General features: G+C 48.3%; 1 protein-coding gene and 1 non-coding gene across 3 annotated transcripts in view; both read right to left on the reverse strand.

The window, feature by feature from the left end:
* ARNT (aryl hydrocarbon receptor nuclear translocator) overlaps nt 1-12,847 on the reverse strand; it is an 89,866-nt gene extending 77,019 nt beyond the window's left edge. Inside the window, exon 1 of one of the 2 annotated variants that reach the window (XM_049765911.1) lies at nt 12,790-12,847. In XM_049765911.1, coding sequence (XP_049621868.1) covers nt 12,790-12,814 — 25 coding nt within the window. In that variant the 5' untranslated portion in view covers nt 12,815-12,847. The remainder of the gene's footprint in view (nt 1-12,789) is intronic. The other variant, XM_049765910.1, reaches the window with a different exon arrangement.
* On the reverse strand, nt 2,243-2,349 carry LOC125997662 (U6 spliceosomal RNA). Its single transcript, XR_007491701.1, has one exon. It is a non-coding gene; the product is annotated as a U6 spliceosomal RNA (small nuclear RNA).
* Nucleotides 12,848-15,443: the final 2,596 nt, after the last annotated feature.

A 15,443-nucleotide genomic window follows, 5' to 3' on the forward strand; every position in this document is an offset into this window, starting at 1 on the left:
CTGGTCTGTGATTCTGCAGTCTGTGGATCAGAGCCTTTTCACTGAAACCTCTTGAAGGTTCATCAAAAACTTCCCCATGGGGCCGGCGAGGTGGCGCTAGAGGCAAGGTGTCTGCCTTGCAAGCGCTAGCCAAGGAAGGACCACAGTTCGATCCCCGGGCATCCCATATGGTCCCCCCCAAGCCAGGGGCGATTTCTGAGTGCTTCGCCAGAAGTAACCCCTGAGCATCAAATGGGTGTGGCCCGAAAAACAAAAAAACTTCCCCAACCATGCAGCAGAACCATGCAGGGTTCTGAAGTTACAGTGCTGTGGGGTGAGAACACCTACTTTGGTTTCTTTTAGTCTTGGCCAAGAGGAAGTCAAAAAAAAGTTTCTCCTATTTTCCAGTTTATAGCTATGAAAGAAAAGGCTGAATATTATTCTCTTAGATGTGCCCTTACTTTTCGTAAACAGCCTCACTTAGAAACAATGATATTCTCTTTAGAAACTACTTTCAGTACTTTTTTTTTTAAGAGGAAGGAATTCATTTTATTTTATTTTATTTTACTGCTTTTTTGGGCCACACTTGGCTGTGCTCAGCCCTGGGAGTGCTAGGGGACCTTAAGGATGCCGGGGATCAAACCCAGGTTAGTCACGTGCAAAGCAATCACATGTTCTATGGCTCCCACCTCAGTACTTTACTTCTTTGATTTATTCGAAAACTCTTTCCAGGAACAAAGTGAAGAGCCTGGACGACAGACTTTAGTCCTAACTGGATTATACTTACAACATATGTTAAATTGTCAAATACAAACATTTCTTTAAAAAATGGCAATTTGGGGGGCCGGAGAGAGAGAACAGCGGTGTTTGCCTTGCAAGCAGCCGATCCAGGACCTAAGGTGATTGGTTCGAATCCCGGTGTCCCATATGGTCCCCCCACTTGCCTACCAGGAGCTATATCTTCAGTATATATGATAAATCCTCAAGATTTAAAATTAAATGAGATAATACATAGATTAAGTGAGATTACATATTTAGAACAGAAGGCATAAAAATGTTAAGATATTAGTTACTATAAATTAGCTCAACATTTATTTTTAATTATAGCAGAGATATTCAATATTAACACCAACGCCCTTTTAGTACCAGGGCTGGGTAGGGATCCCTCTCTCTGGTGAGGCTCCAGCAGCCTCCTCACCTGACCTTCACTATTTCAATGGACCCAGATCCAAATCTTCTGAGTGCACAAAGCCAAGTATGAGGCCATCAAACAGCTCCTCATCAAATTTCACACTGATCTACTGGTATATTTACTATTACTGGGTGAGGACAGGCAGGGGAGGAAAAGAGCAACTCCTGAAGTAATAGTAATACCCAACAGCTAAAACAACCTTTGGAAAAAGAAGAGTGAGGGCATCTTCTTCAACTTCAAATTGTACTCAAAGCAACAGTAATTTAAAAACATGCTATTGGAATAGTCTTTCAGATAATGGAATAGAACTGAATATCCTGAAAAAGACCCTGAGATATACAGTTAATATTATCAGATAATAGAACAAAAAATAAAGTGGAACAAGGAAAGCCTCTTCAAGTGGTGATGGAAAAACTGATCAGCTATGTGCAAAACAAAACAAAAAAAGAATTCTTTCTAGAAAATGCCACGCACAAAAATCAAATCAAAATGGAATAAAGAACTTGATATCAGACCTAAACCCATAAAGTATATGGACAACATAGAAGAACTCTTCATGGGCCGGGCGGTGGCGCTGAAGGTAAGGTGCCTGCCTTGCCTGCGCTAGCCTTGGACGGACCGCGGTTCGATCCCCCGGTGTCCCATATGGTCCCCCAAGCCAGGAGCAACTTCTGAGCACATAGCCAGGAGTAACCCCTGAGCGTTACTGGGTGTGGCCCAAAACCCCCCCCAAAAAAAAAAAAAAAAAAAAAAAAAAGAACTCTTCATAACACTGATGCTAACTGGGAAAACTAGTCATGGGAAATGGACTAATAAAGGTGCTGGAATATTATATGACTGAAACTCAACCATCAAACACTTTTAACTTTATCTCCCAGAGATTCAATAAAAAAATTTTTTAAATAAATGGAACGCTGGGGCCGGTGAGGTGGCGCTAGAGGTAAAGTGTCTGCCTTGCAAGCGCTAGCCAAGGAAGGACCGCGGTTCAATCCACGGTCCCCCCAAGCCAGGAGCAATTTCTGAGCACTTAGCCAGGAGTAACCCCTGAGCATCAAACGGGTGTGGCCAAAAAAAAAATTGAAACACTCCACGAATTTGCGTGTCATCCTTGTGCAGGAGCCATGCTAATCTTCTCTGTATCGTTCCAATTTTAGTATATGTGATGCCAAAGTGAGCACTCGATAAAAAAAATTTAACGATAAAGCTAATGATAAGAGATAGAATATTGAAAGCAAGCAAGCTCAAAAAAGAAATTTAAAAAGGCAAGCCCATGAGATGGACAGCAGATCTAGAAAATGAACCTCTACACAACAGAAGAATATGGAAGGATATAACACAAAAACTCAATGGAATGAACACTCCCTCATCAAGAATATTTTACCCAGCTACAGTATCATTCAGATTTGAGAGAGCAATACATGGACAGGCAACAACTTAGAGATTTCATGGCCTTGAAAGCAGTTTTGCAAAAAGTATTAAAAGGGCTCCTTTAAGGACAGAAGAAATGTGTAGCGGGAAATGAGCTGGCGAAAGAATGGGTGTTGAAACATTGTGTGACTAAACCTCAAGTATCAACAACTTTTTTTGTTATTTTGTTTTGTTTCATTTGGGGGACACACCAGTGGTGCTCAGGGGTTATTCCTGGCAGGGTCAGAGGACCATATGGGAATCTATGCAAGGTAAACAACCTACCTTCTGTGCACTCACGGTCCCACAATTATCAACTTTTTAGTTCTGTATCTCATGTGTGTTAATAAAAAAAATTTAAAAGAAAGGAAAAGGCCAGAGGCACATACAACGGTTAAGGCACATGCCTTTCATGTGGCTGAAGCTAGTTCCATCTTAGTATCACATGGTCTCTTTTGTGTGTGTGTGTGTGTGTGTGGTTTTGGGGCCACCCCGGCTATGTTCAGGGGTTACTCCTGGCTCTTCGCTCAGAAATCGCTCCTGGCAGGCTCGGGGAACCATATGGGATACCGAGAATCAGTACGGTGTCTGTCCTGTGTTGGCCATGTGCAAAGCAAACGCCCTGCCACTGTGCTATCACTCTGGCCCCTCATATGGTCTCTTAAGCAATTCGAGGTCCAAACACTGCTGGATTCATCCTGAAAGCCACTAAGCACTTCTGGAATGACCCCAGGTAGCCTCAGAAGCACTGGATCTGAGCAACTGAGCCTCAAGCCCTTGCATGGAACCACAGACCCAATTTAAAATTAACTGGGGGGAGGGAGGTCCTGGAATATAACACAGTGGGTACACATTTATTTGCCTTGCTTGCATAGCTGACCCGGGTTCAATCTCCAGCATCCCACATGGTCCCCCAAGCCCGCCAGGTATAATTTCTGAGTGCAAAACCAGAAGTAACCCCTGAACGCCAACTGGTGTGACCCCAGAACAAAATAAAACAAAAAAATTTGAGCCACACCCCAAATCCAAGCTACTCAGAACTTACTTCTGCCTCTGTACTCAGAAATCACGCCTGCTGTGCTTAGGGGACACTGAGGATTAAGCCCACTCGGCTGCATGCGAGGTGAACACCCACTCACAGTACTACTGTTCTGGCCCTAGTTTAAAAACAGAAAGCTCTTAAAGCTTTACAAGGCAGTATTTAGGGCACATACCTTGACCAGAGTTTAATTTTCAGCATCCCATACAGTACCCCGAGCCCACCAGGAATGACTCCTGAATGCAGAGCCAGAGTTACCACTGAGCACCACTGGGTGTACCCCTTCCCCCCCAAAAAAAAATGTTTCAAAAGCTGTACAGCAAGTAGGGCACTTACTTTGCATGCAGCCAACTTGGGTTTGATCCTCTGCGTCCCATGTAGTCCCTCAGCACATTCAGGAGTAATTCCTGAGTGCAGAGCCAAAAGTAACCCCTGAGCACTGTCGATTGTGGCTCAAAATCAAACAAACAAAAAGAGTGGGCACAGATGACCAATGTAACATATACTTTCCACCTATCATGACAAATGATAATTTTAATGTACTTTTCCACTAAAATACTTTCAAATAAAAAATGTAACAAACCTATTCCAGATGTGAGACAACAAATGTGAGGCTGGAGCCATAGCACAGCAGGTAGGGCATTTTGCCTTGCATTAGCCAATTCATGTTCAATCCCCTGCATCCCATATGGTCCCCCCAAGCCTGCCAGGAGTAATTTCTGAGTGCAGAGTCAACAGCAAATGTAACAACAAAGTAAACACAAATGGCCAAAGTCAACAGAATTGAAGATTCTGTCCACAGAACTGAGGTTACACCGGAGAAGGAAGTGGGGTCCCATTTGACATTGGTGGAAGGAAGTGGAACCTTGGTTGTAAGTGTGCTGTTGAAATGATGTATCTATGAAAAGTAGGTTTAGTAGTCGTGAAAGTCCATGTACTTCAATAAAAAGTGATTTATAGAAACAAAGATATCTGGGGCCGGTGAGGTGGCGCTAGAGGTAAGGTGTCTGCCTTGCAAGTGCTAGCCAAGGAAAGATCGCGACTGCAGTTCAAACCCCCCCGGCGTCCCATATGGTCCCCCCAAGCCAGGGGCAATTTCTGAGTGCTTAACCCCTGAGAATCAAACAGGTGTGCCCCCCCCCAAAAAAACCCAAAGATATCCCATGTTAGCCATGAATAAAGACACGAACCTCCAATGTTGCAATTTAACTTTACTCATTTGTTCAACAAACATTTTTTAGCTCTTACTCACACCACACACGACCAAAGCAATCAAACCAACACCAGAATAAACAAGGAAAGTAAAGGTACTGCTCATGGTACTTACGTTCATTTGATATATAATTTCTTCATTTAAGCACCTTGTTTACAAACACGTTCGAAATTGCTTTTCAGTCATAAAATGCATACACACTCCTATACCAGTGCAACTTTCCTACCACCATTGTCCCCCATTTCCTACTTCCACCCACCCCCTGCCTGTCTTCAAGACAGGTGTATTTCTCTATCGTTGTCATGGTAACTGTTAGTGTAGTCATTTCTCTAACTGCACTTACCACTCTTTGTGATAAGCTTGTTACCATGGGCTGGTCCTTCCACCCCTCGGTCTGTATTGTCTCTGGGTATTATTATTAAATTGTTGTTATTTTTCTTAAATCTGACATATGAGATTATGCTGTGCTTATCTCTCTCCCTCTGACCTTATTTCATTCAACATAATAGTCTCCAAATCCATCCATATAAGCAAATTTCGTGAGTTCCATTTTTTTTCTATCAGCTGCATAATATTCCATTGAATAGATGTACCACAGTTTCTTTAGCCATGACACTTAAGTTCTAATTACAATGTTAAATCATAAATTTAGGGGCTGCAGAGATAGTGTTGTAGGTAAGGAATTTGCTTACCTTGCATACAGCTGACTTGGGTTCAACCTCAGCACCACATATAGTTCCCTGAGCACTGCCAGCAGTGACTCCTGAGCACAGACCCAGGGGTAAGCCCTAAGTGCCACTGGATGTGACCCAATCAAAAAAAAAAAAAAAATATATATATATATATATATATATATACATATATTTGCATACCTAGGTTTTAAAAAAATGTACATGGAAATACAATTTGAAAGTAGTTTAGGGCCCGGAGAGATAGCACAGCGGTGTTTGCCTTGCAAGCAGCCGATCCAGGACCAAAGGTGGTTGGTTCAAATCCCAGTGTCCCGTATGGTCCCCCGTGCCTGCCAGGAGCTATTTCTGAGCAGACAGCCAGGAGTAACCCCTGAGTACTGCCAGGTGTGGCCCAAAAACAAAAACAAAAAAAAAAAGAAAGTAGTTTAAATGGGTCTTGTAATAGGACATAATTATTTATTATTTGACCTCTTAATTTCACAATGCATAAAGTCTACATTTTTCTTTATTATGAAAAACAAAGGTAAATTACACATTTTCTCATATTTGGAATAAAGCAAATAAAAGTAAGGCTAGGTGTTTTGCTAACTGAAGCTGTTCAAACTGTAAGTCATGGGTGAAGATGGATCAGCAGTAGAGTACTGGTCTTCACATGTGTCAGGCCTCTGGTGTGATCTAAAGGATAGCCCCTCCCCCCAAAAAAAAGATATAACTTAAGTAAAAAAAAATCAAGTAAATTCATATATATTTGGTTTGGGGCCACACTCAATGGTGTTCATGAATTATTCCTGACTTTGAACTCAGGAATCACTCCTGGAGGGCACAGGAGACCGTATGGCAGGGGTCTCAAACTCACGGCCCGCGGGCCGTCTGTGGCCCTCCGTACAACATTTTGTGGCCCGTGGCCAGCCTTCAAATATCGCAGTATTCGCGATTATTCGCTTACCGAATAATCGCAATAAAAATTGCATTAGTAAGAAAAAATCACATTAAACATTTTTTCTTACTAATGCGATTTTTATTGCGAATATTCGGTAAGCAAAATTCCTTATACAGCCTTGCCTCACCCGGACTTTGCCTCCTGCAGCCCCCAGGTAAATTGAGTTTGAGACCCCTGCCGTATGGGATGCAGGTGATAGAACCAGGGACAGCCACATGCCGGGCAAGCACTTTATTCACTGTACTATCTTCTCCCCATATGTTTTGTTTTGATTTGGTTTTGCGGGGAACAGGGGTCACACCTGGCAATGCCCTGGACTTACTCCTGGCTCTGCAGTCAGGAATTACTCCTGCTGGTGCTGGGGATCAAACACAGGTCAGTCATGAGCAAGGCAACCACCCTACCCCATATTAATTTTTTTTTTTTTTTTTGCCACAAACTTAAGTTTCCCTTCTTTGCCCTCTACCACAGTCTCAAGCTCAAGCTCAAGTCATGGTACATATATTCTTTTTTTATTTTGGTTTTTGGGCCACACCCTGTAATGCTCAGGGGTTACTCCTGGCTATGCGCTCAGAAGTTGCTCCTGGCAGGCTCAGGGGACCATATGGGACGCCGGGGGATCGAACCACGGTCTGTCCTAGGCTAGCGCTGGCAAGGCAGGCACCTTACCTCTAGCGCTACCACGCCGGCCCCAATACATATATTCTTAACAACTCTAATCTCTGGCTTACTGTTCTAACAGTAAGTCAAATACCTGATCTCTTTCCAATCAATAACTTAGTCAACATATTACAAATCACATGAATAATTTAAAATATTTTTTAAGATTTTTAAGTAATTAAAATGCTCCTTGAAGTCATTAGCATTCTACAAATAACAAAGATAAAGCCTAAGGCTTCACCCACCCACTGCGACTTTCCAATGGTAAGAATCAGTGTTAAAGAATATAAATGCTGGACACGGAGAGATAGCACAGCGGCGTTTGCCTTGCAAGCAGCCAATCCAGGACCAAAGGTGGTTTGTTCGAATCCCGGTGTCCCATAGGGTCCCCCGTGCCTGCCAGGAGCTATTTCTGGGCAGACAGCCAGGAGTAACCCCTGAGCAATGCCGGGTGTGACCCAAAAACGAAAAAAAAAAAAAAAAAAAGAATATAAATGCTGGGGTCAGAGAGATAGCATGGAGGTCAGGCGTTTGCCTTTCATGCAGAAGGTCATTGGTTCGAATTCCGGCATCCCATATATGGTCCCCTGAGCCTTCCAGGAGCGATTTCTGAGCGTGGAGCCAGGAGTAACCCTTGAGCACTGCCAGGTGTGACCCAAAAAAAAAAAAAAAAAAAGAATATAAAAATATGAATGCTGGGGCCGGGAGAGATAGCACAGCGATAGGGGGTTTGCCTCGCACGTGGCCTACCCAGGACAGATCTAGTTTTGATCCCTGGCATCCTATATTGTCGAGCCTGCCAGGAGTATTTCTGAGTGCAGAGCCAGGAGTAGCCCCAAAGCGCCACTGGGGTTAGAAAAATTATTCTTTTGATCTAGCGACAGATAGCCTGCAAACACTGAAGGTCCACCAACAGTTTCTAAATCCAATTAATATGCTTAGCAAGCAGTGTTATTAAATCTGAGGGTTAACTTAAATGAAGTTCAGGAAGAAAAGTTAAATAATTGTTAAATGTATTTGTAGGGGCCGGCAAGGTGGCGCTAGAGGTAAGGTGTCTGCCTTGCCAGCGCTAGCCAAGAAATGACTGTGGTTCTATCCCCCAGCGTCCCATATGGTCCCCCCAAGCCAGGGGCGATTTCTGAGCGCTTAGCCAGGAGTAACCCCTGAGCAGCAAACGGGTGTGGCCCAAAAAACAAAACCAAAAAAATGTATTTGTAAATATACAATAGAAATCTATGAAATAACCATATTTTCTTCCCAGCCCCCATAGGATTCCTTCAGCACTGCTAAGGTCACTCCTGAGAAGAGAGAGGAGTAGCCCCTGACCAATACCTTAACCCTCGCCCCCTTAAGAAGGGTAACAGGGAAACCTTAACACCAAAAATAAGACAAAAGTAGAGGGGCTGGGCTCAAGGGCGAGGCCAAGCTCTGCACAGAGGAAATCCTGTTTCAATCTCCAGTAACTCATGACCATGCCACCTAAAGAACCGAGCCAGGAGCAGAAAACCACGTAGGGAAAACTCAAGGTACTAGGGATTATAGCCCTAAAATGGCAAAGCTGAAATCAATGATGACAAAAGAAGGAAAAACTCTAGAAGATAAGTATAAGGTCGCTAGAAAGCTCAATTGGCTGGTGTGCCACATAATGTGCCTGCAGGATGCCACGTTCAAACCTGGTGTACAGATGGTTCCTGAGAATAAGCACGAGAGATCCCTGAGCACTAAACAAAGAGTAACCGCCGAGCACGGCTGGCTGGGTTGTGCCCCCCAGTCTCTCCCACTCCACTCCACACACCCAACTTCCCCATCCTCACCTCCCCCACCAGCACAAAAGAAAAATTTGACCATGTAATACAGAATTCTGCACCCAAAACCATTTACTTTCTTTTCAGAAAACACAGTACATTTCCATTCAAGATCTTCATTTTCCAAAACTTTGACAGGCTGCTAAAAGTTCACAATCCCTCTATAATCTCCTCCTTTTGAAATGAAGGAACACAAAGGAAATGAAAGGTGAATATAAGTTTTCTAATTTGATTACCAGGTACTGATCATGGATCAAATAACTTCAAATAGAAGTTCCAACAACATCAAAAAAGAAATCTAAAAACTGCAGAACAGATGCTCAAAAGGCAATGAACCAAATGTTTTATTAGACAAGAATTCTGCAGAAATAAACGACATTATACGTTTATAGGTTTTGAAGTTGATATGGACCAGCTAATGAAAATATGGCCAGAAACTGTCATACCATGAGGGTGGGAACAACGGTACAACGGGTAGGAGATTATGGCTAATGGCTGACTAGCTTTAATCCCCATGTCCCAAATAGTCTACCCCCAGCCCACCACAAGTAGCACTGACACAGAGCCAGGAGCAAGCCAGGGCACCACTTGGTATCTCTCTCTCTCTCTCTCTCTCTCTCTCTCTCTCTCTCTCTCTCTCTCTCTCTCTCTCTCTCTCTCACACACACACACTCTCTCACACACACACACACACACACACACACACACACACACATATTGTTGTTTCTCATTACTGTTTAGAAAACAAAACAACATAAAAATAAATCAGCCCTACCCGTACTGCTGGGGGAAAAGCTTCATCAAATTTATTTACTAGGGCAAATCTCAAGAGAAATGCTTTGCAGCTTGACTCGGGTTATATAAGTAGTTTGCAAGGTACTATAAAATCGAAGCCTTATTTGCTCCCTAGTTAACAGGTTATTTTACTACAGGTCAGGCTTGCCATTATAATAGCATCTTCCCAACAGTCTATTACTCAGCATTTCCTGTAATAGAACCGTTAACCACTAATCTTATCACCTATGTCTCTAAAATTTTTACTTCAAAAACTCTGACATGATGGAGCCGGAGTGACAGCACAGGGTGTAGGCCACCAACAGTACAGTGGGTAGAGGGTTAGTACAATGGGTAGGGTCAAGTTCGATCCTGGCATCCCACCTGGTCCCCTGAGCAAGCCAGGAGTAACCTTTGGGGGGAGGAAAAAAACAGTAATATGGGAGCAATTACCCATTTTCTTTAAGTACCAGAACACTAGTAGAAAGACAGTAAATTTCAAGGATCCAACGGCAAAATGTCAGCATTGCAAAATAAATCTCTCAGGGGCCAGAAAACAATCTGATTTCTATTTCAACGTGGGCAGAGCTGTGAATTTGGAAGTAAAGTCACCTGTGCTTTCTTTTTTTTTTTAATAAAGTCTTCAATAAAAAGAAAAAGTCTTCAGAGAAAGGAATGAAGGGGGGAAATCCTACTTTTCAAAGAGAATGACTGAGATCAGGGTCGGCCAGCTCTTTAAGGCAGGCCTCCTCCAGTGAGACGCAGACGTCTGAGGAAAGTGGCCTTTCAGTCAGACAGCGGTGTGCAAGCCAGTGGAGGGCGGGACTGGCTCTCCACAACCTCCACTCCTCCATCTCTCTCTGGCCGGCTTCGGGTTGTTCTAGCTCCACACTTCACATTCCACGCTCCCACTGTCTGTTTGTTGGTTCCCAGAGAACGAACTGGAACCAGGACTGGACCTGACCCTCGCCAGGCCTGCCCGGGGCAACTGACCACGCCAGCCCGCCAAGCCTCGAGGAAAGAAAAGACGAGGCCTACGTGGCATGTTCGCCTCGGAGAGCTAACGCGAGTCCCAGAACCCCAGTGACTGACTGACACACTGACTAAAGCTGACTGGCTGGCTGGCTGATTGACTGGCTCTGACTGATGCGGACTTGCTGTCTGACACTGACTGGCTGAGGCTGACTGACTGATGCTGGTTGGCTGACACTGACTGGCTGGACTGACTGATGCTGACACTGACGCTGGCTGATCGACTGACACATGCTAACTCACTGACTGACATGACTGACACTGATTGAAGCTGGCAGGCTGACGATGGTGACACTGACTGATGCTGACTGACTGGCTGGCTGGCTGACACTGGCTGATCAATTGACGCTGGCTGACACTGACTGATGCTGACTGACTGGCTGACTGATACTGACACTAGCTGATTGACTGACACTGATGCCAACTCACTGACTGATGCTGACTGGCTGACTGATACTGACACTAGCTGATTGACTGACACTGATGCCAACTCACTGACTGAAGCTGACTGACACTGAAGCTGACCGACAACACTGGCCGGCTGACACTGGCCGGCTGAGAATGCTGACTGACTGATGCTCACTGGCAGGCTGGCTGATCGACTGACACTGACTGATGCTAACTCACTGGCTGATGCTGGCTGACTGACACTGACTGAAGGTGACAGACTGATGACGCTGGCTGGCTGGCTGGCTGACGCTGACTGACTGACACTGACTGGCTGGCTGATACTGACACTGGCTGATTGACACTGGCTGACTGATGCCAACTCACTGATGCTGACTGACAACGCTGGTTGGCTGACACTGACAGTGACTGACACTGGCTGGCTGACAACACTGACTGACTGACGCTGACTGACTGATGTTGACTGGCTGGCTGACATTGACACTGGCTGATCAACTGACACTGACTGATGCTAACTCACTGACACTGACTGAAGCTGACAGGCTGATGACGCTGGCTGACTGACACTGGCTGACTGCTGCTGACTGACTGGCTAGCTGACTGACACTGACTGATGCCAACTCACTGACTGATGCTGACTGACGATGCTGGCTGGCTGACACTGACGGGTGCAGACTGGCTGGCTGGTTGACACTTATGCTGACTGATTGACACTGACTGAAGCTGATAGGCTGACGATGCTGGCTGGCTGATACTGGCACTGGCTGATCGGCTGGCACTGACTGATGCGAACTCATTGACACTGACTGATGCTGGCTGACTGACTCTGACTGGCTGGCTGATGCTAATTGATACAGACTGAAGCTAACAGGCTGAGAATGCTAACTGACACTGACTGACTCTGACTGGCTGGCTGACTGACACTGATGCTAGCTCGCTGATGCTGACTGACTGAAGCTGACAGGCTGACAACGCTGGCTGACTGACACTGGCTGGACTGACTGATGCCAAGTGACTGGCTGGCTGACACTAGCTAATAGACTGATGCCAACTCAAGTGACTGACACTGACTGACACTGGCTGGCTGACAACGCTGACTGACTGAGGCTGACTGGCTGATCCTGACACTGGCTGACCGACTGACACTGGCTGATGCTAACTCACTGACTGATGCAGGCTGACTGACACGGAAGCTGACTGACTCTGACTGACACTGACTGGCTTGTGACACTGGCTGACACTGGCTGACTGACTGACTGAAGCTGACTGACACTGGCTGGCTGACTCTGACACTGGCTGACGGACTGACACTGACTGATGCCAACTCGCTGACTGACTCTGACTGACACTGACTGGCTTGTGACACTGGCTGACACTGACTGACTGACTGAAGCTGGCTGACACTGGCTGGCTGACTCTGACACTGGCCGACGGACTGACACTGACTGATGCCAACTCGCTGACTGACGCTGAGTGACGCTGGCTGGCTGACTGATATTGACACTGCCTGACTCTGACTGAAGCTGACTGACGCTGGCTGGCCGACACGGACCGACGCTGACTGAGGCCCCCGCCCCTCCCCCAGGCGCCCCTCCCCCACGCCGCGCGCCCCGCCCCGCCCCCACCGCCCGGCCGTCCCCGCCCTCACCGGGGTTCGCCGCCGACGCCGCCATGGCCGGGCGCGGAGGCCGCCGTGGCCGCCGGGAGGCGTCCGGACGGAGGAGACTCGCTCCCCGAACGCGGCCGCGCTCCCCCACCGCCGCCGCCGCCGCCTCAGCCGCCGCCAAAGCCGCCACAGGACGCAAGATGGCGGCCACGACGTCCTGCGGCGGCGCGCGAGGCCACGCCCACCGAGGGGCGTGTCCTCTCCTAAACCCCGCCTCCTCGCGGGAGCCAGCCAATGGGAGGGCCGGGCGCGGGGCCGGCGTCCGCGGGAGGAGCGAGAGGCGCGCCGCCTCCACCGCGGCTCCGGAGCGTGTCGCTCCGCCGGCGGACGAAGGAGGGCGACCGTGCGAGCGCGCGCGCCTGCCCTGAGGAGACTTCGCCCTCGTCCTGTCCTCCCGGCGGAGGCGAAGAGCGTCCAGCCCCCGCCCGAAGAGGCCCCGCGGCGGGCCCAGCGGGAGGCCTGGAGCCAGGATGGCGTCGGATTCCCCCGGCCCCCGAAGCCGCCCCCAGGGGCTGCGCGGAAGGCTCCACCATGAGGACTTGGCGTGGCGTGGCGTGGCGTGGCGTGGCCTGGCCACGGCGGACGGTCCCCGCGCGCCCTGAGGGAATTCGCCTCAGGGTCCAGCGCTGAGAAGCTGCACCTCAGCCTGGCTGCTGGAGGCCGAGACACTGACTGAGCTTCCAGCCCTCTCCTCAGAGACCGAAAAGGAGGCCTGGACCCAGGATGGCGTCGGGTCCCCCAAGGCCAACCATGTCGCCCTCAGGAGCTAGAAGGCACCAGGCCATGATGATGAGCTGGTGTGGTGTGGCCAAGTCAGGAGTCACTCGCTCTCATCATGGCCTGGTGGAGGCCGAGAGACTGACTGAGCTTCCAGCCCTCTCCTCAGAGACCGAAAAGGAGGCCTGGACCCAGGATGGCGTCGGGTCCCCCAAGGCCAACACTGTCGCCTTGAGGAGCTGGAGTTTGTCTCGGGTGGGCGAGTCAGGAGTCACTCGCAGAACAACCATTCCCAGCCCTGAGGGAACTTGTCTCTGAGAAACTGCACCTCATCATGGCCTGGTGGAGGCCAAGGGCCTGACTGAGCGGTTCGCCCTCTCCTCAACAGACCCAAAAGAGGGCCCAGCAGGAAGCCTGGACGGAGGGTGGAGTTGCATTCCCCAAGGCCAGCAACTTAGGAGAACAGCCATTCCGAGCACAGCTCTGAGGGAACTTGGCCTCAAGGTCTATTCTCTGAGAAACTGCACCTCATCATGGCCTGGTGGAGGCCGAGGGTCTGTCTGACTGAGTGTTCGCCCTCTCCTCAACAGACCCAACTGGAGGGCCCAGCAGGAGGCCTGGACCAAGGATGGAGTTGGATTCCTCAAGGCCAGCACGAACAAGAACAACCATTCCAAGCACCAACCCTGAGGTCTAGTCTCTGAGAAACTTCATCAAATCATGGCCTGGGGGAGGTGAAGGGACTAACTGAGCAGTTTGCCCTCTCCTCCGGACACCCAACAGGAGGGCCCAGCAGGAGGCCTGGACCGAGGATGGAGATGGATTCCCCAAGGCCAACGTCGCCCTCAGGAGCTGGAAGGCACCCAGCCATGAGGAGTTTGTCTGCTGTGGGCAAGTCAGGAGCCACTCACCGGCCGGCTGACGTAGAACAACCATTCCGAGCACGAGCCCTGAGGAAACTTCACCTAAAGATCGAGTCTCTGAGAAACTGCACCTCATCATGGCCTTGTGGAGGCCGAGGGTCTGTCTGACTGAGTGTTCGCCCTCTCCTCAACAGACCCAACTGGAGGGCCCAACAGGAAGCCTGGACCAAAGATGGAGTTGGATTCCTCAAGGCCAACAACGTAGGAGAACAACCATTCCAAGCACCAGCCCTGAGGGAACTTCGCCTAAAGGTCTGGGCTCTGAGAAACTTCACCTCATCATGGCCTGGTAGAGGCGAAGGGTCTGATTGAGCATTCAGCCCTCTCCTGAGAGACCCAACTAGAGGCCTGGACAGAGGATGGAGTTGGATTCCCCAATGCCGACGTCGCCTTGAGGAGCTGGAAGGCACCCAGCCACGAGTTTGTCTGTAGAGAAGTTTGCAGGATTGAAATGAATTATTTTAGTTTTTTGGTTTTGGGGGTCACACCCGACAGCACTCAGGCGTTCCTCCTGGCCCTGCACTCTAGAAATCACTCCTGGCAGGCTCAGGGGCCATATGGGATGCCTGGATTCGAACCACCGTCCTTTTGCATGCAAGGCAAACGCTCTACCTCCATGCTATCTCTTCGGCCCCTCATTTTCTAAACATAAGCGATACTACCCACACCACTTTTTGTTTGTTTTGGGGATCACACCCAGTGACACTCTGTAGTGTACCTATCTGAGACCCTGGATCTGGGTGTAGCTACCTGAGACCCACCCATTTCTGGGAGGGGTCTTGGAAACTGAATATTAGGTGTTACCGTACCTGCAAGACCCTGCCCATTCCTGGGAGGGGTCTTGGAAAAGTTAGATAAGCCTTGGACCAAGGGGATTCGGCCTTTTTTTCTGCGCTGCTGGGCGCTCTGGCTTTTGGGTTTCTGTGTTCTGATCTTTGACCAGCATGGAGCCAAAAGGAAAGATGGCTAACAGGAGATAAGACGCAGGGCTAGCAA

Source organism: Suncus etruscus, chromosome 19 (genome assembly GCF_024139225.1).
Source record: "Suncus etruscus isolate mSunEtr1 chromosome 19, mSunEtr1.pri.cur, whole genome shotgun sequence".
Classification (NCBI taxonomy): domain Eukaryota; kingdom Metazoa; phylum Chordata; class Mammalia; order Eulipotyphla; family Soricidae; genus Suncus; species Suncus etruscus.